This window comes from Dermochelys coriacea, chromosome 4 (genome assembly GCF_009764565.3).
Source record: "Dermochelys coriacea isolate rDerCor1 chromosome 4, rDerCor1.pri.v4, whole genome shotgun sequence".
Classification (NCBI taxonomy): domain Eukaryota; kingdom Metazoa; phylum Chordata; order Testudines; family Dermochelyidae; genus Dermochelys; species Dermochelys coriacea.
Window position 1 is genome coordinate 59,165,029 of NC_050071.1, and position 26,135 is coordinate 59,191,163.

Sequence of the window (26,135 nt, forward strand, 5' to 3'; positions counted from 1 at the left end):
TTCCTATGTTACGGAAATTAATTCCAGAAACTCTTTGAAATGTTTCCTAGCTGAGCCTAAAGTATGGTACTTACCAAACATTTTTTTTACAGCAGTAATGTCCGGTTTTGAAGATACTCAAAGTATCAATTCTAGACCATAAATCATGACTTATTCTGTTTTACTCTACTCTCATATCTATGTGATACAGTCTTAGAATTGAATAGTATAGTCATTTTTCTCAGTAATCAAACAATTTAAATAAATGTGATATATTAGTACATCATCCCAACACCATGCATATGGTGCACATTAAGGTTATATTCATTTACCATATGAATACAATTCCTTTTACCACCATCTATTATTAGTTACAAGTTGTAAATATAGCATTGTTTTGCCTGGAACCTGAAGGCCTGCATTACATCATGGAGCACTAAACATCCTGATCCTTCTGGAGAATTTCATGTATATAGTTTATTGATGCCTGAAGCTGGATGCTGCCAACATAGCAGCATCAAAAACCTTTTCTCTAAATTTTTCCATTCAAGAAAAAGATAATGCCTTTGTTTGTATTTGTATAGTATCTAGAACATTGTAGGTAACAAAATATACCACCACCAATTTGATTCAAGAAGAAAACATGAAATTCATTCTCTACTAGCCAGTTGGAAATAATTATATTACAAATGCAGTACTATTTGGAGGACATATTTTTAGTTTAAACTAAAATATTTTTAGTCTGCACAATTAAAAAAGAACCTGCTGCATTTGAGAATGATTTCTGGAGCAGCTACTATTAGGATTGCAAGTTCTGTAGAGACTCCATAGAGCCACTATTGCTTTATTGGCATTATATAAACACAAAATTATAATATTTATATTATGAATGGAGTTACTAGACATACAACATTGCAAGGTCCATCCATCTATTATGTCTTGTCTTTATGACTTAAAGTTATTTGGGGTAGAGGCTGTCATTTACTGTGTGTTTACATAGTGCCTAGAACAACAGGCCCCCATGCACGACATTTTAAAACCATCACCAATACCCCTGCGCCCTTACAGCAGTATAATCTAGAGTCCCATTCTGGAGGTCAGATACATGCAGGCTGTGCCTCTGCAAAACCCCACTGACTTCAATGGTGCTTTGGAGAAGTCTGTGGGGGGGAGGGTGTCTACCCCTGCATCTCCAACAGGCCTATGATCAAAGCCTATGTTTCTTAAACTTCCATGGGAGTTTGGGGTGACCTAGGAATGCAGAAACAGACTCTAAATGTCAGATAGAAATTTAAGTGGTTACTGTAGCTTAAATATATTATTTTGTAGTTACTTTTATGTACCTGTTGCTCTTTCTTTTCTGAGAAACATACATTCCTGAGCTTAAAGTCCAAGTACAGAACATTATTGAACTTGCTAACATTCTAGTAAAAAAGAAGAAAATATTCTACTTTTCTTACAATTACACTTAAAACACTACTGACAGGTTGCACAACAACATTACATTCAGTTTGTGCCTTATTAGAAGGAGACAAACTATAGTACAAATAAAATCCACTGAGTTTCACACCAAATTTGTTGAAGAGTGTGTGTGCATATTTAATATTTTAAGCAGTAATATTTTATGGAGGATCAGTCTCCACATCATTTTCACATCTGCCAGCAGATGGCAGTGTAGAATGCTTGGTTATATACAGTAAAACGCTACTCTGCCCAGCCATTTTTGAGAAACAAAGAGTATTTATTAATGGCTGCAGTGAAACAGTGCTCAAATAAAACCGGTGGTTTTTTTTTTTTTAAAGAAATAATACAAATCATTCAGTGTGTGTGTGTGTGTGTGTGTGTGTGTGTGTGTGTGTGTGTGTGTGTGTGTGTGTGTGAAAGTAAATTTATGTATAATATCCATGGGATTGCATATAGCAAATATATAAAGGTACTCTGACAGTCACTGCTTTTAATTCGCAACATGATACTCTACCTATCTCACAGCAACACGAGGTTTTCTTAACAGAAGGAAGATAGCATAAGTCCTCCTCGGAGAGATCAACTACAATCATTCTAAACTCATTTCAAATATTTGGAGATATTATAATTTTCCAAATAGGTACATATTAAAAATCAATAGCAGGTTTTGCATTACTGACGTGATTGATGATTTATTAGTGCCTAGATACCATGTAGACTGACACTATACAAAAATCATAGTACACAATGAAGTTTTTAGTAAAGAAAAACAATGTATCTACATTATATACTACTTTTAAAAAATCCTTGTTCTTACAATTATAGCTACAATTCCTAAATAAATATTTATGTTACAAACAGTTTTTAAAAATCTGAATTAGTTTTTATAATGGCCATAGTTCTCAAAACTGCAAAGACTTAGGTGCATGCTTAATTTTATACACAATGAGCAGTCCCACTGACTTCAAATTATAGAAATATGATTTGCCTTAAATCAAGAAGACTGCTCACAGGGTATAAAAATTATGCAGGAGTATAAGCTTTTGCAGGATTGGGGCCTAAGAGATTAGGATGTCTGACTGCAAAGAAGTGATCTACAATGCTATATTTTAATCAGTCAAAAGCAGGGTATTAATGTGGTGATATTTCTGGATTTTAATCATCAACAAAAACAGCAATATCTAAATTTTTAAAAATATTTGAATGAAACATTTACAAAATTTTAATTTTCACACTGAAGAGTATTTATAATAGTAGTGGCAGAAAAATATATCTTGCTAAACACAGTAATTAATATAATAAAAAGTACATAGCAAGATACAAAACTTTAGACATGATGGCTTTTGTGAGTTTAAAATAATTTAAAAATGTAAATCTGAATAGACTATATGATGCTTGTGCATGTTAGCTACAGTTGTACTGTTCACATAAACTCTTGGTTAAATCCATTTGTCTGGTTTAAATATTAAACATCCAATGTTATATCCTGCAATATAGCTACAACAACCAGTCACAATAAAAAAAGCTGGAGTTTGTTTCTCTGATATGCCTCAGAAAACTATAGTTTTAGAAGGGCACTACCTTACGATACAACACTATTCACTGAATGCACTGCTGCGTATTGATGATCTTCACAATATATTTGTGATACATACAGAGTAACCTTTTCAAACTTTAGGTTATAACATTAAAGAGGTAACGTAATTTGCTTTATTCACATATGTGTAGACGACTGATGCAATAATTCATAGGATACAAAACGTTAGTTTAGTGGCAGCAATATAGCTACCAACTTTATATATTTCATTACTATTGGATGTTTCTGTGAGTTAACCTTTAATTTTATTAAAGCAAATCAAATTTCCAAAGTAGACATGCTTTCTTGTCTTTTACAATAGGAAAGCTTCAAAATAATTGTAAATATATCCACAGGAAATTTGAAAGCAACAGGAGAAGGTTCTCTCCATCTACTAGAGCACTGCACAGGATGACAGAAAAGCCCTCTGTTGAAAGCTCAACAATACAAACATTTTTTTTATAAGTATGTTAAATACATAAGGCAATAAAATTCACACTCTATACCTAACTGAAACATATGGAATCTCAGACAGAATATTTATAATGCAGAAATTACAACTGTTCAAGGCACAGAGCATAAAATTCAATTCACTAACTTAATTGGCCTCTGCATGAGTGAAGAATGTGGGGTGGGGGTGAGGTGGATGGAAGAATTGTAAAGGTAACAGGTAATCCCCCAATCTAAGACTTGGTGTGGGCTGTAACCAACCTCTCCCAACACCATGGCTGCCACTCCAGTTTACAAGTTGGACCAGAATTTGGTGTAACCTTTGCACACCATTTGTACTTGAATCCTGTCATCCCTTCTTTTGATGCACCTCAACTGTCACCCACTGCACTAACAGGCACAGAAAGCCCACTCCCATCTTTCCTGTTCTGCAGGACACAGTGAGTTCACTGGCATCTTTGCAACATCACTACATCCAGTGCCCTCCACACAGCCCCAAGACTAGGCATAAGTGGTGTAGACGGCCTTAGGCTGGCCCTGTATGTCAGAGTGAATTTCACGCATATGAGGTGTAATTTTCAAATACACCTGCATGGCTATCTACTATTAGCAGCTTGTGTAAAAATAAATAAATAAATAAAAGGGGAGCCCTGACTGCAATGGCTATATGGTATCAACATCATCAATGACATTTTTCAAAAAGCTTTAAACGACGTTCACAAATATTTTCTTGTTTTTAGATAAACATCTCTAAATACATTGAAAGCTAACCTCACATAAGTAAATAACTTGTCTTTTCCTCCCCTTAACTTTGCCGTAAGTGGCGGTTGTTTCTGTCACACATCTACTAGTTACTCAAGAGACTGTGATAAGTCTCAGGACTTTCCTAAAAGATGCAATAGTTACTTCAGATCTGTTGTTCCACTCTTAGTCATTTTTAGAGCTGGCTGGCAATTTTTCCATTAGAAGATGCCAATTCATCAAAAGCAAGACAGCTAGCAGAAACATGTCAATCTTGACAAAATTTCATTTAAAAATCTGACACAAAGCACTTATACATGTGACTTAATTTTCAAATGTCTTTTATTTTAGATTATAAAAATATTTCTATTTAAAAAATGTCAAAATCAGAATGAAACATTTTTTATTTTATTGTAACAAAATGTTCGGATTGACTTGGAAATTTTTTAATTTCCTTAAATTTGCCAGACTAGCCAGAAATATTTTAAAAATGTTTTCATTCCATTTAGAGCAGAGAAAAAAATTGCAGAATTTCCCATGAAACAGAAAATTCGAATCCCATCCAGATCATTTTTATTTTTTTCTTCCTGTTTATTAACTAGTCAGCAAGAAAGGCTAATTTATTACATTTTTATTAATCTGTCTACAAAGAGCCTGAATGAAATGCAGGCCTCTGTATATTGTTACTTGTAGTCTTTTCCCAACTACTTAAGTTGTTGACAATTGTCTATGCTCTTTTCCTATATTATTGCATTCATAATGTAGGAGTATAATACACTTCATCAGTGATTAGTTCAAGTTGAGTTTTAAACAGAAACCTTTTTCAGCACTAACGTAGGGAATATGACAGCGAGACAGCATTTTGTATTAAAAAAACAAAGTAAATAGAGTTTCAGACTAACATCCATCCATCTTCACCTATGTGTTTCAAATTGCTGAATATCCCCACATATAACAACTTTAGTACATGTCCTAGATAGATAGATAGATAGGTAGATAGATAGACAGAAAGACCTGTTGTTGATGATTCAGCCAAAGTAAGCAGTCACATCCCCCAGGAAGAGGACTTAACATAAAATTAAAAAAAGAAAATATATAAATGTAAGTTTAAATAATATTTATTTTGCTAACACATTTCTTCTGTAAAACAAAAAGATGAAGAATTTTCCCATACAGTAGATTTATGGCAGAGCAGTTACTGATGGAAACTTATTCTTTATAAATATTTTGATATAAATAATCAAATGGAACATTTATTTATTAACTATGCCACAACCATAATTGCTGTCAGCTTGGGTTACGTACTATTTTAAAACATTTACAAAGGCAACCAGAGCTCAATGCTTCCTGAAGTAATGAAATAAAATCAAGCAACTTAGGTGAAATGTAGTTGCTATCTGGTGGGAATATGCAAAGGGGGAGTTAAGTCATATTGGTCCACTGAGAGGCGGTTAGAGGAGGAGTAGCGTAGTGGGGAGGAAGGGAAGCAATGCTGCTGTTTTAGATGATTGCTGTTGCAACTCTTAATACTATGGTGTGTAAAGGGGGCCCCTTGAGTGCCCTTTGGTGTGTAGCTGTTATTAAGATTGAATTCACAATAAACAAACCTATTTACATTTTAAAAACTAGAAAAATGCCAACAATATAAAATGTACAATTAAATGATGGATGTAATGTCAAAATCATACATCAATTTATATTATTAAAAACTACTTTGTGGTAACAGATCAGAAGCTTAAAAATACAAAAGACCAAGGAATAACGGTCAAACGGTCAAACGGAAAAACAATCAAATATCTAGAGTGCCAATCCTGCATGTGGTTATATGGGTGGAACCCACCAACTTCAGTGGTGCTCCACACCCATGCAGGTGTCTGCCTGCGTGGAGTCACTTACAGGATCAGTGTCTATAAATCTCTGACACAAAAAAATAGACAATCATATACTTGTTGCTCTTTTCTTTCAGTGGCCGGGCTAGAATTCTCAAATTTCTGACAGAATCAGAACTGGGCAGAAACATGTCTTTTGGGTTTACCTTATTGACTGTTTTGACTAAACACAGAAGTCAATAAAGTTACACCTACAATTAATTTAGACCTCTATATTGTAAGCTTGTTGCGGCATGAACTGTCTTTTCATTGTATGCATGTATAGGCCTAGCAACAGGGGTCTCCAATTGCTGATAGAGTTTCCAGGCACAACTACAATATAAATATTAAAAAATAACAATTTAACAAGTCTAAATAGAAATTGTTGTTGTTGTTGGAAACCACCACTTGGCCAACCTCCAAAGAGATGGGACAATTTTATTGTGAAAAGACATGGCCGCACATGGAAAAGGAAGGCCAGGATACGAGAAAAATGGAAGACGTGTTGTGATCAGTGCAATCTATACGAGGGCTGAAGGACCGATCGATCCAGGTGTCAAATAGAAATATCTAGTAGTTATTATGCCCACCCATCAGGTGGAGCTTTGACAGGATTGGCAGGAGCAGAAAGAGACACCATCAGGTGGTCCTTGACAAAGTCCATAGGAATGTGGGGGGAACCCTCCTCTTCCTTATGCAGCTGGTTGGGAGAGGTGAAATTGAGAAAACCTTCCCCACCACCAGAATTAACTCAGGCTGATCCTCTGACTTTCCAGTTGGTCCACACTCATTTGGTTGCAAAAGGCTGATTTTTAGATATGCACTAGGGCCAAGTGCGCCGGTCACCCACCGAATGGGCATGTGAGCTACAAGGTCCTGTACAGAACGAAGCACCTTTCATCTATATCCATCTCACTGGAAGCAAGGATGGATTTGAATTTCTGATAATTGCTTCCTTTTTTGCCTTCAAGCAATTAAAATTTGAAATGGATACACTTTTTGTTGTTTTCATGTCTCGGTATACATCTATAATTACATCTTTAAAAGATATTTATTCTTAATTCTGTCTTAACAGATGTGGAGGGTGTTGTTTCAGCTGCACAAATCTTTTTTCCTGGAATTTGATTTAGGTTTTTTTATTTTTAAGAGGCCACATGAAAGTTTAAATCAATTCTGGCTACGTCAATGGAAGAGATACCACAATGATGAGCATAGTATAAATGCCTAGATCACAACTTTTAACTTCACTCTTTGCAACATTTGATAGCACTATAGTTGATATATTTTTCAAATGTTACATGCATAGGGTCAAATTCTGCTCTCAGTTACATCCGTGTAACCCCTATTGACTAAAATAGGTGTAACACTGGGTAGAACTGGAGCAAGTTATAGATGAGTTTTATTCCATACCTATCTGCCATGTAGTACATTTTATATTTAATTTGATCTAGAGAGGGGTGCCAAGTGTCTCCCTATTCCCCCACCCATCTGGCTCTTTTGGACATAGCTGGGATGGAGGAGAGACAAGCAGTAATCTCACAGAGCAATCTGTCCCAGAATTTTGGGGAATAGTGGAGTCCTGCTCAGAGAATCATTTTTATCCCCTTACTGGAAATCAGCTCTGAGAATTGATCTGTGAGTAAGGTCAATGGTGAGCAGATGCCTATGCCCTAAATAGGAGTTGAATCCTCAGGAGCTTATTGTAATTTACAAGAAATACCTCAGGTGAGCAAAAATACTTCCAGTTTACCTGCAGACCTTGTAAATACTCAGTCCTAAAATGATCTATTTTCAGAGATTATGAGGTTTGTGAACACTAAAAGGAATAGCTCATGGAGGTTGCCATCTACATCAGCTTCCCTTCTGAGTTTCTAAATACCGAGCCTTTAAATGTATGAAGTCTATCAGTTTATTGGAGTAGCATGTAAACTTTATAAATCCTGGAATAAGGAACTCTGAGAAGGTACTTTACATTAAAAGAGATATCTAATGGGTATACAAAATCCATGGACATAGAGTGGTTGTTAGAGGTGCTAAATCCCACTGTAGTAACTGGTTTGTAATTATCTGAATGGAGCCTACAGCCTGAAGGTCTTGAAAACACTGTACGCAAGACCTGCATGCATAGAAGCAGAGTAATTAGCATAGAGTTCATAAATTCCACAGGATGGGGTTGTAGATCAGTAAAAAATGGGCTTCACTTGTGGACTCTGTAAATATAGTAGGCAACACCCACAAATCTTGAATGTCTCATAGCAGTAAACTACTAAAGTGTTTTCTGAAGAAGACTGTTTTTCTTCCTAGAATGTAAAGCTTCTACCTGATGGGCCTGTCAAACTTTTAAGTTCCTTGAACAAGACTACTTGGGGCTTCCTAAATTTATAAGCGCTGCAAGAATAGTGCAGTGTTTGCCATTTCCCTGACCATCAGATTGCAACTTATGCATATTGTGCCCACAAAGAATCTTTTCTCCTTCAACCAAAGCTATTTATTTTAAGGAGCTTATAAAACTATGCTGGGTGCATCCATGAAGCTCTTCTGTTCTTTGAATCGACTATTTAAAATAGCTTGGTAAACTATTCATGCTATGCGTGAAGATTTTGTAATCTATTTGAGCCACAACCTAAGCAGTCTGTGGACTTCATGAATTTATTTCACAAACTTTTAGATACAGCATTGAGCTCCCGAAGTCAAATACTGAAAGTAATTCCAAAACCAACCAGTCTTTTTTTTCCCCTGAGAGTTATAGATTTGTTAGATGAACCATAAATCTTCCAAATAACTGAAAACGACGTGATTCTTATTTAATTATACTTCAGATTGATGGTTTAGAATCAATTCTGTATTGTTTCTATGTGAACAAGTATAAATTATACTAGATAGAAAGAAGTCTTTTTTGGGGGCTTAATACTTTAAAAAAACAAAACAAAACACCTGGGTGTCTTATGCTTTTATCTTTTGAGGACCCCAAATAATTATCATTATTATTATTATTTTGCCCAAGTCATTGTGTGTCAGATTCTGACACCCTTACTCCCACTGAGTAGTAGCTAACTCCATGAGTATTTTGACTGGGAGGTAAGACACTACTCAATGGGAGTAAAGGTGTCTGAATCTACACATGTATGCATATTTTTAATATATTATACAAGAACTTATAAAGAACAATCTTCACTGAATGTTAAAGTGTTTATTTAAGAAAACCGACACCTTCCAAAACTGCCTGTCCAGTTGATCTGTTTAAAAAAAAAAATCTCCACAGACCTAACAGTAAAGCCAACAAAATGTCAAGTCAAAAGGGTGAGAGGCAAAATTGTACTTGTAATGTTAAGCATCTCAAAAGCTTATTGTAAGAAGTCAGTACTGTGGCTCTATAATATATTTATGTGGTCAAAGCAAGCACTGTTTAAACTTCATCATAAATACTAAAAACCTTATACTTTGATTTTAGTTTTACGTAAAAGCACTGAGTATTTCTGTAATGACTCATCTCATGTCACATGCAGTTTACTCATAATATAGGTTTCACTTACCACTTGAGTTATCACCAATGCTATTGGTTTTGCCATTCCAGTACCAGAGCAGCAGTGTTGCATCACGTGATCCTGAGAGAATGTAACAATTTCCTCCAATGTAGGATTCAGAGCGGGCAAGACAGGTGACAACATCCCAATGCCCAAACACTACTTGTATTAGTTTACCTGAAACATATAAAATCTAAGTTTAAAACATACTGTTAATGATTTTTTGTAGACTTCACTAAACACATTACAAAATGTTTTAGTTATACTTTCACAAGCAATGTTTATAAAAGAAAGTCTAGATAAAAACTTCAATTGCTGCTGGTTGTGAAAGCCAAATTCATGTGTCAATTTTTTATATCCTGATGGGATGAAAACTATTTAAGAACACAGCAGTCTGTATAGGGGCATAGAGTGAATAAGAATCGATTACAGAATTGTATCTTATACTGGCTTGGCAGGATTTAGTGTGTTTCATTATTTTACACATTTAAACTCATGTTGCAATCATGAGTTTAAATATATAGAATAAAGAAACAATGACACAAATTCGCAACAACGGAATTTATTTTAATGCAGTTTACTGGTGAAAGTAGCAGTAAAAATGTAAATCTAAAGACAGTGCATAGAGGTTCCTGAACAGTTAGGACATAGGGAATTGTGAGCGTGACATGGAAAATGAAACAACCAGCTCTTTGAGCATTTATTTAATTACAAAAAATGCATACAGTTCAGAAAGTCTGTATAAATAGTTCCTCCATCACATTTAATATAATAGCCAACCATTTCTACCAGCTTTCTTACCTTTGAGAACACTTGCAATGCCCATAAAAGCTCAAAAGACATAGCTGACAAGCAAAGTTTCTGTTTGTTGTACAAGTATTCAAGCCATTAATAGATACATAAAAATGAATTTGAAAGGAAAACCTAGATAAACTCGACTTTACTCAGACAGTGAAAAACGTGCAATTCATGGATCTTTAAAAATATGAATATGCTTATTACTTTTTAACCTAAACTCAACAGGGTCACATTTTCATAAGTGTGTGTATGTGTACATTCACGCGGGTTGGGTTTGCATGTGTGAGCGAACACATATAAGGCCAACTACAACTCCCCTCTGAAGACCCCCACACAGAGAGAGGGAGATTGGGTGAGAGAAAAAGCTCCTTAAAGTGAGGGCATAGGCACCAGCACATTCATCTTGCTGGGGCTATTGGAACCTGTTAATAGCAGACCATATAGAGATGGGATATATTTAACAACCTCATCAATGATAAAGTAGAAAGATTAATGATTAAGCAGAAACTGGATATTAATTAAACTTACAAATGATGATAAATTGGGAGGAGTTAAAAAACAAAATGATCATGAAACATATTATATCAATATAAGGAGAAATGTGGGAAGCTGTAACACTGAATTGACCTAGGGATGATAGTGGGGGGAGACATGACTTTGTACCATGATGAAGTGTGGGGGGAGAGGGAGAGGAGAAGAAAGAGAGAGACGATACAGGTTTGGGCTGCATAAATAAAAGATTAAGTCATGCAGCTGAAAGATAACAGTTCATACTTCTTACCTATACTGTTTCTGCTGTGATGCCCCTGGATTATTGCATTCAGTTTTGCACAAAAAAATTAAAACAAAAATAATGACACACTAGAGAGAGAGTTTAGATAAAGGGATGGAAGGACAGATTTATAATAAAAGATTAAAGGTATTAAGCAATAACTACGATGGAGAAAACCTAACAAAAAAAATCAGAAGGGTGCAAACACCTGGGAGAGAGGGATACATATAAACACCTGGGGATATATATAGTGTGGTATATAGGAGTGGGGGTGGGGTAATGGGATGAAATTAAGAAAAGGAAAACGTAATCTACCAAAAAATTGCCAGCAAGATGCATTTGGCTGGAAAATCCTCCCATGGACTGTGGTGGGAGGAAGCCCTGTCAAGTTGAGACTTTTAAAACTACTGTAGAACGGACAAAGCATTAGAAAGTGTACTTACTATAGGAAACAATCTTGTTTTAAGAGGGAAAATCTCTGTAATCTAATAAATCTTTCTGTCTATAACCTGTATTATTCCATCAAGGAGGAAATTTTATATAATGAATATATGAATGGGGAATTGATGTTTATAATGAAAAATTATTTCTTGATGAGGTTGAAAAGTGACTGAACGCGATAGTGGGACATAATACTGTTGGAGGCTCACTCACAGGAGGTTATACTTTTTAACCAAGGAGCAAAAATTTTCCTATAACTTGGTGACTCCAGTCCATATTATGTTTTATTATACCATTTAAATCTGTCTTTTGGCTTGAAATGTGCTGCGACATCAGAAGTTACCCCTGTGCTGAGGGTTCTTCACTTAGGTTCCCAGGTCATGTAATTGTCTCAACCAAATTGTTGGATGGTCAACCATTTTAGTCAGCAAAAGCTATTGATCTGCAGAGTTTGGAAGGCAGCAGTGAAAAACTTTCAGCACATATAACTTTATCTCAGGCAATATATTTAACCTCATAGAATAGACAGTTGTTCCTGAACCTTCTGTTGATTCATCAATTATTTGTTTTAAATTTTGTTGTGAGTAAATTATACCATCTATTTTCCAGTTGTATCTCCTTAGTTATTCAACTACTTGGGGTGATTTATATTTTTGATATAGTAAGTTTATTCTTAAAGCGCTACGAGTTTAAGAGATTTTTTCCCCCAGATATTCTGAAGTGAGCTGTAGCTCATGAAAGCTTATGTTCAAATAAATTTGTTAGTCTCTAAGGTGCCACGAGTATTCCTTTTCTCTGTTTTTAGTTTCTGTTTTAGAAAACAAACATTCTTCAAGACTTATTCATTTGACAGCTGCTCATACCTTTGCGCTGCCCTGCTAGTTTTACTTTGTTATTGTCACGGGGTTAAGCTTCACTCAATACAACCCAACCATCAAAACAGAAATTCGCTGCTTCTCTTTATCTTTGTTAAATTACTTACTGAATCTCATAAGAGTTCTTCAACTTTTTTTTATTTCCTTTAATACCAATCCTCCTCTCCACACAGCAATATCAAATATTACCATATGCACTAGGATATCCCTTTTTTGACAGAACAAATTTTCTAGTTAATGTTTTATTTGACAGCTGTGCTACAAATAAAGAAAATTCAAACTCTGCACTAAGCACAAAGCCTCTGCACTGCTGCATCTAAAAGGCTGTCTGAAAATAATTCCCACCACTGGAGGAAGGTTTTATTGTGCCTCCGCTGTACTAACTGTAACCAGAAAGCATGATTTATGTTAAAAGTATTTCCTGTTACAAAACCCCCCTGAAATCTAATAAGAAAAAGATTCTTTTTTTGTTTAAATGCTAAAATATAATTGAATTCCACACTTGTGATAGCTTGCCATTATACATTACTGATCACATCTTTTTCTCTTGCTGCTCCGCCAAGCTCAGAAAAGGTATTTGACTGCTATACTTTTGTTTTAATATTAAAAAAAATTTTAACTGAATTTATTTAAATGAAACTACAACCAGATTTTGTTTGTGTGCTGTGTATTAACAAATTGAAGAAATTTAGATAAAACTTTCTGGTAATTTGCTTTTAATCATATCAGAATCAGTTATGTCAGAATTAAGTTAACTAATAATCTATGATTATGATTTAAATACAGTTGCAATGATTTAATTAACAAGCCATTTGCAGATGAGTTATCAAAACAATATTAGTTTCTCATCATGACACTGAAGTCAGTTAGCCTTAAAAATAAACACGTGCTCACTTTTCAACAATGAAAAAATTAAGAACACATTAGTCAATATATTTTTAATGTAAGGCAAGAAATTATGTGGAATATTTACCATATCCTGGTTATTTTTTCTAAAGATCTCTTTAAAACCATATTTCTGACTTTCACTAAAGAGTAGGACTGAACTGTTAAACTGATGGTTCTGTGTAAAGGATTGCAGTCAGCCAACATACAGTAAACTTCTCATTTACAGTAGTAGTCTATTAAATTGCACAAATGACAAATGCCCCACCTCCAAAGTATGTCGGGGGTCCAGTCCAACTGTTCTGTTGTTTTATAAAATATTTTGGATTGGTAAGTGTGAAACACATTATTAACAAATCCATTTAAGTAATGATGAAGAATATATAGGATAATAACCCTGCTGGAAGGGTTGATGTCCCAGACATATTAACCCCAACTGGTCATTAATCCAAAGGAAGTGCCCTTCAATGAGATTGCTATTCCTATTATAAGGCAATGAATGGGAAGAAAAACATACATATTCTTTCTGTACCTCCATGATTGTCTTCAGCATGCTATCATAGCATGATATGGATGTAACTTTGTCAGTCTGCAGGGATCACACATTTCCACAGAACTAAGGTCATGCATATTGGCCAATTTACATTGTGTGAGAGGATTCATTCTTCAGTCTTTTTAATGGCTCCATTTCTATCCTTGGGACCCTCAGAATTTCAGAGGTTTTCTTTTCTCAAACACCTTCACTATATGTTACTGGACTTATACACTTCGGTATTATTTCAGATGGGCTATGCTGTGTTTCTTAAAATATTTTTCTCAATTATATATAAAGCAGAACAGAATTTAATTCAGGAAAGCACTCAAGAAACAATTAATTCCCCTAGTATGCAAAGCTTTAAACAAACTCAGTAGATTGCTTTTCTTGTGAACCTAAAGAATTAAGCACAGTATTAATTTGTCCCTTAAGTTTTCAGAGACAAATGAATATGCACAAAGCAATAGTCGGTGACTTCTGCTCCTGATAGCATTCTATGCAGAGTGGAGTGGGAAGAATTTAATAATAATTCCTGCCATTCTTTGAAGAAGAAATATATTCTCATCCCCCCAAAAATGTTTCAGGGTAGTAGTGAATGGAAAATAGTACCATGCTCCCCACCTCAAACACATGCGTACTTTCTAGGTTTTTCCATTAGTTAATATTCCACTAACCTGTATCAGTAGAATAGACCCGGAAACTCTTGTCCCAAAAGCCACATACCAGGATATAACGATTGTCAGAGGTGATGACAAAACACTGGGAATGGACCTGAATGCTTTGGTCTAACAGGTCAGTGATTTGTCTCCTGTGCATACTTGTATTGCTGGCTAAAGAGAAGAATGTGAAAAAAAAGACATGGAGCATCAATGTTAGCATCTATGTTCATTGAATTCTAACACCTTTGCAAATTGATATGCATGTAACTAACTAATTTTATTGCTGCCCCTCCCCGTCCTCACTCCACACTCCTTGCATCTTGTTTGATATCTAATTGTACAAGGTCAGAAGGCACCAAGGTAATCATCTAGTCCAACCTCCTGTATAACATTGGCCACAGAACTGCCCACAAAATAATTCCTAGAGCACCTCTTTAGAAAAACCACCCAATCTTGATTTAAAAATTGTCAGTGATGGAGAATCCACCATGACCTCTGACAAATTGTTCCAATGGTTAACTACTCTCACTATTACAAATGCATGCCTTATTTCCAGTCTGCATTTGTTTAGCTTCAGCTTACAGTCATTGGATCATACCTTTCTTTGCTAGACTGACAAGCCCATTATTAAATATTTGTTGCCTACATAGATACTTATAGACTGTAATTAAGTCACCCCATAACATTTGCCTTGTTAGGCTAAACAGTCTGAGCTCTAGACTATTACGACAAGGCAGGTTTTCTAATTCTTTAATTGCTCTTGTAGCTATTCTCTGAACCCTCTCCAATTTATCAACATCCTTCTTGAATTGTGGGCACCAGAACTGGACACAGCATTCCAGTAGCAGTCTCACCACTGCCAAATATAGATGTAAAATAGCCTCTCTTTTCCTACTCAAGATTCCCAAATTTATGCATCCCAGGATCACATTAGCTCTTTTGGCCACAATGTCACATTGGGAGCTCATGGCCACTGATTATCCACCTTGATATTTGTGGATGGAAACAAATGGAAACATGGGAAACATGTCTTTCTAGATGTATTGTACAATGCCCAATATACTTTGAGGTATTCCAATAATAGCAATTTCTTGTAGTATGTATCAAAGATGCAAGTAAACCCCTCTTTAAGTAAAATGGAAAATATGAAAGCGAATAGTTGCACAAAAGGATACACAAAAATATAATGGCTAATCAAAAATGTCTGCTTAACATAGAAAAAAAAGTAGCGCCATTGTAATATAGTTCATGTGGCACAGTGTTATGCAGTGGCTCCATGTAGTAGCCAACACTACAATTTCAAAATCATATAATAGATGGAGTATATCTACCCAAGCACCAATTGCACCTCCACACAACCATTAAAATAAAAATAAATAAATAAATAGTGGTGGTAATCACAAACATTTGTAGTACATTTATATAGAACTTTAGATTTTGAGCACTGTATGAATATTAACTAATTAGTCATCAGAACATCCTTCAAAGCATATATCAGAATGTTCACGCACAAGGGCTGTCTAGGTTACCTGAATTCTGTCATTTTCTAATCTTTGAGTGCTTGACTTTGCAACCTTAATAATGTTATTAAGGTTTAGTTTGTGTGTATTTCCCTAGGTTTTTAAAAAAAGCAAACTGAATAAACAGAAATTCCATCTTGTGGCATCATATTGACACCCACATCGGTCATCAGCAGGGTTAGAACCTTTAGATCCACCACACAGATTTCTGCCATTTGAGCTAACTGAAAGCAGCTATAAGTTGTCATCCTTTATGTGGACCAGCACTAGAGGGGGAGGAGACACATTTTGCCAGTGGGTTTCATAGATATCTGCTGACAACAGAGGAACAGTGAGACTCAAAAACCTTGAGTTCCATTCCAGGCTGTGGAGGGCAGTGCTCTCCAGCAGGCAGACTTTTCTTTCTGCCCATTCCCACCAAATGTGTCCACATTACACCCCATCCCTTCCAACCTGTCCCTATATCATTCTTGTCTGTTCCCAACCCCTGGCTCCTTATTCCAGGCCCATTCTCCTCACCTACTAGTCCCAGTCTCCACTCCCAAGGCTCTCATCCCAGTTTCAGTCTCCTTGCCCAGCAAGTCCAAATCTCACTTCTCTGGACTCTCTGTCCCAATCTCCCCTAAACCCACGCTCCTTAACCCCAGTCATCTTGCCCATGCTGTCCCAGTTCTCCCTGTCCCAGCTCCTCATCCTACCTGTGTCTCTTTCCCATCCTGACCTCCAACTGCCCTTTCCCTCACCTACCTTCCCATCCACCCAGGACCCTCCCAGTTTCTCTCCCTGGGCTCTTTGTCCAAACACAGTGCTCCCCCCTGATGCCACATCCCAATCTACTCCCTCTCCTGCACCCACCTGCAAGTCTGACTCTTGCTCCCTCTGCATTTGAATTGGCAGCTTCCTCCTTCATGTTGCCTTGACCCAGCAAGCTACTGAAAGCACAGGAAAAACAGGCTCCCTGCTCTTCAGTTCAGGTGCCTGGACCTAGCTTCGACTTGGCCTGCAGCAGCCCTAAACTGCAAATGCAGGGAAAATCCTGTGTACTACGTCTAGGGCTGGATCATGCTCACTGCAGACAGATTTTGGGGCAGGGGGATTTAGCTCCTAAAATCTAAGAAGTCTCTACTGAGCATGTACAATCTGTGATTTTTCAAAGGCTTATAACTTGGCCAAATTTGGGCAGATATTCATGTGGATAGCAAACGGCACATTGATGGCAAAAAGGCCACACCCCCGTCAAATTTCAAGCTCTTGCTCCAAAGCATTGGGGTAATAGAGCTTTTCAAAGAACAGGTCATCAGAATTTTTTAACATGGACAAAACAACATATTTTTCACTAGCCTCGTCATTGGAAACTGCTGAACTGTTTTGGCTGAAGTCATCTAAAATAATTCAACCTTAGACAGACATGTGGGACGGAAAATTTCAACCCAAGTGATTAAAGTTATAAATTATAAGCCAGTACTGCAAAACCTTCCCAAAGTGAGGTATAAGTGATTATACATTTGAGTATAGGACACTGCGGGTATTATAAATTCACACATCTGAGAAGTTGTAGAAGATCCATTTGAAAAGAGATAAAGCATGGTCTTGTAGGTTAGGCATTAAATAGACTCAGGAGATCTGGGTTCACTGGGTTCCGCAGACTAAAGCAAGTCAATTAAAGGCTCCCATTGCCTTTACAAGGATTTGGATCAGGCCTTTAATCTCTTTGTGCCTTGGCTCCCCATCTGTAAAATAATGATAACACTTCCTATCCTTTGAGGGCTTGTATGCTCTTATTGTAAGCAATTCAGAGCAGGGACTGTTGCTTATTGTTTGTTTGTACAGTACCTAACACAATGGGGCCTTGATCTCCTCTGGGTCCACTAACAACAACAAACCTCTAGAAATGCTCTATGGAGAGCACTATATTACTTAGATAAACAATGGCATAGATAAATAAATAAATAAATATGTATACATTTATAAATAAAAACTAGGGAATGGTCAACGTGTACTTCCTGTGAATTATTTGCTGTGCATATTAATTTTTAAAAGTAGTTAACAACGATTTGATAGACAAATCATATCACTCTACCATGCACATGATAGTGGAGAGTCAGGCAAAAAATTAATTTAAAAATAAGTAAATCGTCTTGGTTTTTAAATGCAATTATAATTGGTCAGTTCATGTTTTTATTCAATAAACTATCAGCCTGAAATTGTCAGTTTAAAAAAAACAGAGAAATTATGAGGCTTAAAAAATAATAATATTTATTTATTGGCCTCTCAAATTAAAAATAAGGGAATATTTCTTTTCAAATTTGTTTTGTTTTTAAAGAGCCTCCAAGGCAGAATCATCATGTGCCAAGTTACAAACCATGCTTAATTAGAGCCAAATTGCAATCCTCCCACCCAAAAATAAGGGTTTATACTATGAACGACTGAACCAACTATGCTAATATGAAAAGCACCACTATAATAAACCACTCATTTTTTATAAAGATTCATTTAAATGAAAGTGAGACTTTTTTCTCCTCCCTTAACAACACAGACACACACACTTAACCACTGATGGTGATCCAAAAGACTGCAGTGCCCTAGAAAAATGAATATTAATATCTTAACACTAGAATTGGCTGGGCAATAGATTTCAACTTTGGAACTGCTTTCCAATTACGCATTAATCCCCTCAGCGTGAGCAGCAGGTCTAAGAAGAAAGGATTGATCTCCTTTAATGATGAAACCCTGGTGCCACTGTTTTATTTTTCACAACACAGTGCTGTTAAGAACCCCACTGGTATTATGAAAATTTCCTCGGCAAAGGAGCTCCATCACATTACCAGTGCACCAATTCATCATAACGTGCCTCGCTCCTGCTCATCAACAAGTCTGAGTGATGAAAAGATCCAATATTATCCTGACAGTACTTCATGCACATTCTCAATCACACATTATTACAGCATCCATATTAATTTTCACTGACACGCGTCCTAGGCCTGTTCAAATTAGGCAAACCAACGAGGGGGAGTTGATGAAATACCAGCATAGCCACAGCTCATTGCATTCCAATTTGCATGCAAATGGTTTATCAGGAAAATTCCATTCCCAGCAACCAGCAAGTGAAAAACAACCGTAATCTACACTTCAGGGCCACCATACAGAGCTTAATGAATCGCAAAGAGAGAGGAAAGTGACAGACCTATGAGAGGATCGATTTCCACTGGCAGCTGGTATGGCTGGTCCTGTACAGCACCTTGATGAGCTGAAATTCAGGAAAGAAGATTTTAAAAGTCAGCATTATTTTCATATGTTGGGCCACATAAAAATGATAAATCAAACCCTATATGCAACTGTTTAACCATTCAAGTTTCTTTCTTGATTAAATAAAAAAATTTCCAGGTGCTTTCATGGGCTGCTTATTAAACATTTATTTTAGATGAGTGCTATTCTGAATGTGCGCCTTCATCAACGGCTTAGGTCCTTAGCCATAAGCAATAGCAGATGCTTTACTGGCAACCTCTCATGTCGCAACAAAACAAAATTAAATGGTAAAGAGCACTGAAAACAAAATGTGACAACCATCTGCTGACTGTAGCAAATACTATTTTCCTCCCTTTTCAAAGGGCTGCTTTGAACAGCAAAGCATAACGGACCTTTCAAAGAATTTCAGTTTGTGATGGAGACAGAAATCTCCAAGTGACATAATATTTAATGTTTCATCTATCATTGAAAAATACTTATTTGCAAGTTTTAATAAAACTAAATAAATAATTCTGCAGGCCAACATTTTGAATAAATGTCCAAGCACCTGGCATGTCTCTGGAATATTTACCTACTGGATTTTACTTCAACATTAATTTTCCACAGCTTCAGTCAAAAACCCCCAAACCCTCTTGGAATTGGAAGCTACTATAATAGATAAATCATAGGTGTAACATCTCTCATTTCTCCAGTTACCTCATAAAGCATACGCTTTATAAAACTTAATATCATCAGATTGATTTCATAGTTCAAATGCAACTCAACAGCAGTGCTGCAATGAAACATTAATGTTTTATGAAACAGTGCCAGTTCTAGCCCTGTACAAATGTGCTTTGTTGGACACTGATGTCATAAACTGGTTGATAAAGCCACCAGATTGGTTGAGTGAGGCAGGTGTGGGATTTTAAATAGTAGTCAGTGACAAGCGATTACTTGTCAACTAAACATGCTTTGTCATGACGACTCATAGCGCAAGTATTCCCTGTGGACAGTGCTATGATCACAGTAGGAGATATGGAATAGTTGTAGTACTAGCCTCCTACACCTACGCAAAGCCCAATTTTACTACTGGATTTAAAGGTTACTACATCCAAGGCTAACTTCAGGTCCTTCCCATTCCAGGAAGCTATATCCAGCTCCCTCAAATGTGGCATTCCACAACAGCCCACAATAGACCACAATAGTAGTGGTCAGTGTACTAGCTCTCAAAGGAGTTTTTGAAGTGTAGATTTTTCTCCGGCTCTCTACACAGAAAGAACACTTCTGAAGTGCCTGACGGTGTATACAATGACAGTGGTTCAGAAACCTGTCTTACTGTGCTGCCATTTCTGGAGAACAGAATATGGAGGTAGCTGCCTGCAGGCATTTGTTGCTGGCAAATAGATCACCAACTAGCACACATATGGAGAAGCCAAAGCAACTCCTATAATTTTAGAACATACACCAGATATTTTTTCCTGAATATTACTGTTGAATTTTATGCATTCTTGTAGAGATTTTTAATCCATTGACTATTGAAAGTATGTTTAAGGTCATATAGTAGCATGGGAGGCTGTTGTCATATTCCTTCCATCCAAATGCGGAGAGTATTATCCACAGTTTTTAGTCATGTCTTTGTCAGCTATTTAGACAACATATTTTGTTTCAGGTTTTTTTAGAGCCTCTTAGGTGGATGAAATGCTGCTGGAATAAAGCCAAGAGTTTTCCAATTGGACATTGTTGATCAGTGATTTACAACAGCTGGAAAAGAGCACTGGGGTCATCTGGCTTTTTTCAAAATGTAATCAGAGGGATGCGGGTCCAAATTTCTTTACAGGAAATCAGTGATGTAGCCATTTGCCTGGTCCAAACATTAAAAGATTGTCCTCTATTTAAACTATTTGGAAGAAGCTATATTTTTCTTCACAGAAACCCTCTGACCAGCTTTACTGCAGTGCCATCAGAAATGAACTGCCTTTTGTGGGTCTGGCTTGAGGCTGCTGTAATTATGGAATGAGGATGAGTCCCCTCAAGGATTAGAAAATATAGGAATTCAAAACAGAACTGTCTGTATGTTAATGTCCAACAAACTACAAAAAGGATCATTAAGATGAGTGGTCATATTTACGGATATGTTGTTTCTTTTTTTTATTGGCAAAGACTTTCAAGTGTCTAGTGTTTTGGATTTTTTGGGTGTCCACGTTGCAGGAGATGTGGGCATTCTAAATATTTTCAGTTTTGATTTCTGGTTGTGGTTTTCATAACCAACAAGTAGGAGCTAGCACAGACCAACTCAGGAAAGTTGTGAATTCTTCTGTGGCAGCAGTACCTCCCAGACATTAGAGAGGTTCCCTCTTCCATAATCCGGGCACAGGGCTGAAAAGGAGGTCCAAGATGGACAAAAATCTCATCAGGAACAAATGAGGGCTGGCCCAGAGCCATGTTCCTCAGGTACTGGACAGCACTGCCTTGTGCTTTACAAGTCCTTTGTGATGAGTAACTGTTAGGAATATAAGAAAAGGAGTATTTGTGGCACCTTAGAGACTAACAAATTTATTTGAGCATAAGCTTTTGTGAGCTACAGCTCACTTCATCGGATGCGTTCAGTGGAAAATACAGTGGGGAGATTTATATACACACACAGAGAACATGAAACAATGGGTGTTATCATACACACTGTAAGGAGAGTGATCACTTAAGATGAGCTATTACCAGCAGGAGAGTCGGGGGGGAGGAAAACCTTTTGAGGTGATAATCAAGGTGGGCCTTTTCCAGCAGTTAATAAGAACGTCTGAGGAACAGTGGGGGGTGCGGTGGGGGGGAGAAATAACATGTTATGAATGCATAAGTATTCCTTATGAAGTACTTAAGAAAAGTACTCCTTTTCTTTTTGTGACTACAGACTAAAACGGCTGCTACTCTGAAACCTGTTCTCCATGTGTGTATATAAATCTCCCCACTGTATTTTCCACTGAATGCATCCGATGAAGTGAGCTGTAGCTCATGAAAGCTTATGCTCAAATAAATTTGTTAGTCTCTAAGATGCCACAAGTACTCCTTTTTTTTTGCGAATACAGACTAACACGGCTGCTACTCTGAAACCTGTTAGGAATATATTTAGCCTATTGGATGCTTGCAAATGTTTATGACGATAATAAAGTGGTGAACTGTTGCTTATGTTTTCTTGGATATTGCCTGTTAGCTTTGGTAAATAGCTCTTTCTCCTGAATAACTTGTGGCTTAGCAGACCTTGAATTGTAGTATTCAGTTGCACTTTAGAAATGTCATCTTTGTCTAACTGCAATGAATACAATGTAGCAATGAACTGGATTAGCATTTGCAAACAGAAATTTACAATATTTCTACTGCCAATTTTTAAACAAAGCCAACTGAAAAATACCACTTGGTGGTGGTGGCAGTTTCTAATGCTAAAATTTCTTTACTTACCAGGAAGGTTATGCCACTTGTTCACAGCAAATAGCCTGTTGGCAGTGACTGTGATCACAGCAGGAGTTGCCAGACCAGACTGGGTGTTGGCTGCTACATGAGTGACAGGGGAGTTGGATGGGAACTTTAGGACCATGATAACATCCTGTTGAGCTTGGTCTGTGAACATCAATGGACTCTGCAGGAGGAGATACTGTTGAGTGGGCAAACAAGAACCCAAACACATGGGAAAAGAAAAGATAGGGAGGGGGAAAGAAAGGCAGGACAGAACAAGAGAAGTAAGACTGAATTAAAATAAGCAAGAACCAATAGCAGCTGCAAGTAAAAGTAAATGAAGTAGCAGTAAACAAGCTAGTGTAAACAACTATTTTGAGTGGACATCCTTCATGTATGCCATTAAGGTAGCAGCACTGCAGAAAAGGAAATGATCTAAAGTCAATGTTTGCTGCAGGTTCCATTAAAAAGTTTCCAATTGCCTGTCTCTGGCAAATGCATTATCTTCCATGTCTACAGAGGTAGCACATCCAGGAAAGTAATTTCAGAGAAGGCCATAACCAAGAAAGTGAGCAATTCCTGCTCCCAGAGACCATTATAGGCTCCATTTAGTTGGCAGACTAAGATTTTGACAAGCCAAATAAAAAAAAAGCAAATAAATAAAATATATGTGCATACAGTAAATGCATGCACTGTGTGTATTTATGTTGTATAGAAATAAGATTTAAGCAATACATAGACAATTATAACTCTGTTTTTAAGCAAAACATAATTAAATGTAATTATAAAGGAAACATTTATAAAGTGGACAGAATCACACAGACATCACCCTATTATGTTGCAAATACCTTTGCTTCCTACAAAAGCCAAAGAGAGGAAATAAAGCTAGATTCTCCCTAGTCCAATCAATATAATAGTTTTGTTTTCAATTTAATTAATTAGAAAGTTTATAACTATGACCCCCAAGATCACTGCGAATGTTAAAATCAAATATTGATTTTCACAGATTTGGTAAATTCATGTAATTTGAATGTTAAACAGTTACAGAGCTGAGAAAGTAACAGAACTTAACAAGTTTGTTTTCACTAATATATGGTGCACCAAAAAAGTAAAAGCTATGATGACAGAGTTATGACTGTACTGTCCACTGTCATCCATATTCCTTTAATATTTCTTCTTCCCAATAACTAAATTAATATCTTTATAAAAATATACTGATCAGTACACTTGGCTGTTTTCTACCTGCAATGTTCCAGTACATATATGCATATATAAATGTGTATGTAAGTGCGTACATTTAATATATATTTATACAGAACTAATAAAAGAAATTAAATACATTTGCATTTTTATTATCACGCCTTTTAAAAAAGTTATTAAGAGTACTTAGAAAAACATATTGCACTCTGAATTCCTATTTAGTCTTTGCATAAAGGTGTAAATAAAAGCAACTAATAAGCTACCCACACACCCTTCTGAACAAGTGGCTAAAAGCCAATCAATATTATGAGTTAATCCTCCCTGGATGCTCATTCAATTAAAGGTGTCAGTAATGCCTCATCTGATGTGGCCTCAATTAAATCCAGCTATCTGATGGTGTGAAAACACAGGGGGATACAGCAACAGCAGCAAAACCAGACATATAGGCAGACTTCGTGTGACTGCTAATTACTACACCTGGTGTATATTATGGTTTGTGCACTTAACTGCACATGGTGGCTTTAATTTCTGCTGTATTCACACACAGAGAAAAAACCATTGAAACTTCAGTGAATAGTACAATGATTACAATGATAAAGGATTTTTATGTGTCATGGAAAAAAGCCCCTCCTCCCTATATAATACACTGTAATCCCAATTTTCCCCTCATGGAAGTCTTACACTATTTTTTAAATTATTAGAATAACAGTTTGTAAAATTATTTCTTAATAACCAAAGGAGATGGTAAAGTAAGAATGTGAACCACAACTTAGTTTCCGTATGTAAAGCTACAGAAGTTAGATATAATTAACTTCATGAACTGTAACTCCTTTCATTAGATGCCCATCATGTACTATACTCTGATGAAACTGTACAAGTCCTTATTACACAAACTGTTTGTACCACACCAAATTTATTCAGCTAAACCTGTGAGTCAGTGACAAGGAAGTCAATAGACACAGGCTGGTAGTTCATGGATAGGAAGTTTTAGGTCTATTAGGCTCCTATTGTACATGGTGTGTACGTCATGATATATAAATTTTAGGGTTTTATGTGTATTTTATCTAAAGGCTCTTCCCATTCAGGGACTTTTTTAACCCTAACAACATAAGTTTCACAGACCCTAAAAGATAGAATTCCCTTTTTTATATTTATTTTTAAAAACCACAGACCATCTTTGACCATTAAGGGAACATAACATATAGAGACTCATGAATTAATAGAATGTTTGGTCCATTCTGTCACAATAGAATTTAACACACTTAGGTTCTGAGTTCTGTGATGACACATATGAAGTTATTTTAGACCCTAGGGCTGCATATGGCATAAAATGGAAAGTAATCAGTCATAAAAAATAATTGTGTTAATAAAATTATATTTACAAACAAGTAGAGGTAAAATAGAAAGCATGTTAATACTCAGTGCCTGGACGTTATCATCCTAGTATTATTGCAAAACACATTAAAACAAATTCTTCACTATGCAAGTTTCAGCTCAAGAATTTCTAGTTTTTAGGGGAAAGGTTATGGCTTGGGAAAAGAGTAGGGACTCCATCTCCTAAATCCAGAGCTCTTGGGGGAATCTTCCAAAGGCTGGAATAGTCCCTTGTTTCCAGCCTAGCTGCCTTCCACCAGCACAAATACGCATGGAGATGTATATTTTCAGGTACTCCCTTCCCCGGGTACCAGCACCTGACATCCACCTCAGGAGTTGGTCTACATGACAGAGCATAGTGGCTCCCAGTCCTTCCCGCTCCCCACCCATAAATCTTCTACACAGGGTTCAACTTCTGGGGGCTCTTGTCTTCCCCGTAACATTTAGCCTGACTCCACTGGTAAAAGCTCCCTTCCATTCAGAGAAAAGAAGAGAAGCATATGGGCCATAGATACTAAAAGCCAGATCCTATAAGGTGCTGAATGCAATCTGAGAGGTTCTGAGACCCGTCATCTCCATTAATATTCAAAGGGAATTGTGGATGCTTGCACCTCAGTATAATCTCACAGGATTGGGTTTGAAATGCTGAAACATTTGGATCCACCAGTTCTAACACATTAGCAAATTACACTGACACTCATAAGTTTCTGTACTGTGAATTGGCACAACCTTTTTAGCAATCAGTGAATTAATAATATTCAAGCATTGCATACACTAGCAATGACTGATAACTCAAAGTTGTGTTTAT

At 36.5% G+C, this 26,135-nt stretch overlaps 1 protein-coding gene across 8 annotated transcripts in view; it reads right to left on the reverse strand.

Annotated features, from left to right (window-relative positions):
- LRBA (LPS responsive beige-like anchor protein) overlaps nt 1-26,135 on the reverse strand; it is a 555,352-nt gene that overhangs the window by 21,497 nt on the left and 507,720 nt on the right. For 5 of the 8 annotated variants that reach the window (XM_043513123.1, XM_038398054.2, XM_038398056.2 and 2 more), the window contains exons 50-53: nt 22,760-22,952; nt 19,272-19,334; nt 14,583-14,738; nt 9,612-9,779 (exon numbers count right to left, since the gene is read on the reverse strand). In XM_043513123.1, the coding sequence (XP_043369058.1) occupies nt 9,612-9,779; nt 14,583-14,738; nt 19,272-19,334; nt 22,760-22,952 (580 nt within the window). The remainder of the gene's footprint in view (nt 1-9,611; nt 9,780-14,582; nt 14,739-19,271; nt 19,335-22,759; nt 22,953-26,135) is intronic. The other 3 variants (XM_043513125.1, XM_043513124.1, XM_038398057.2) reach the window with 1 other exon arrangement.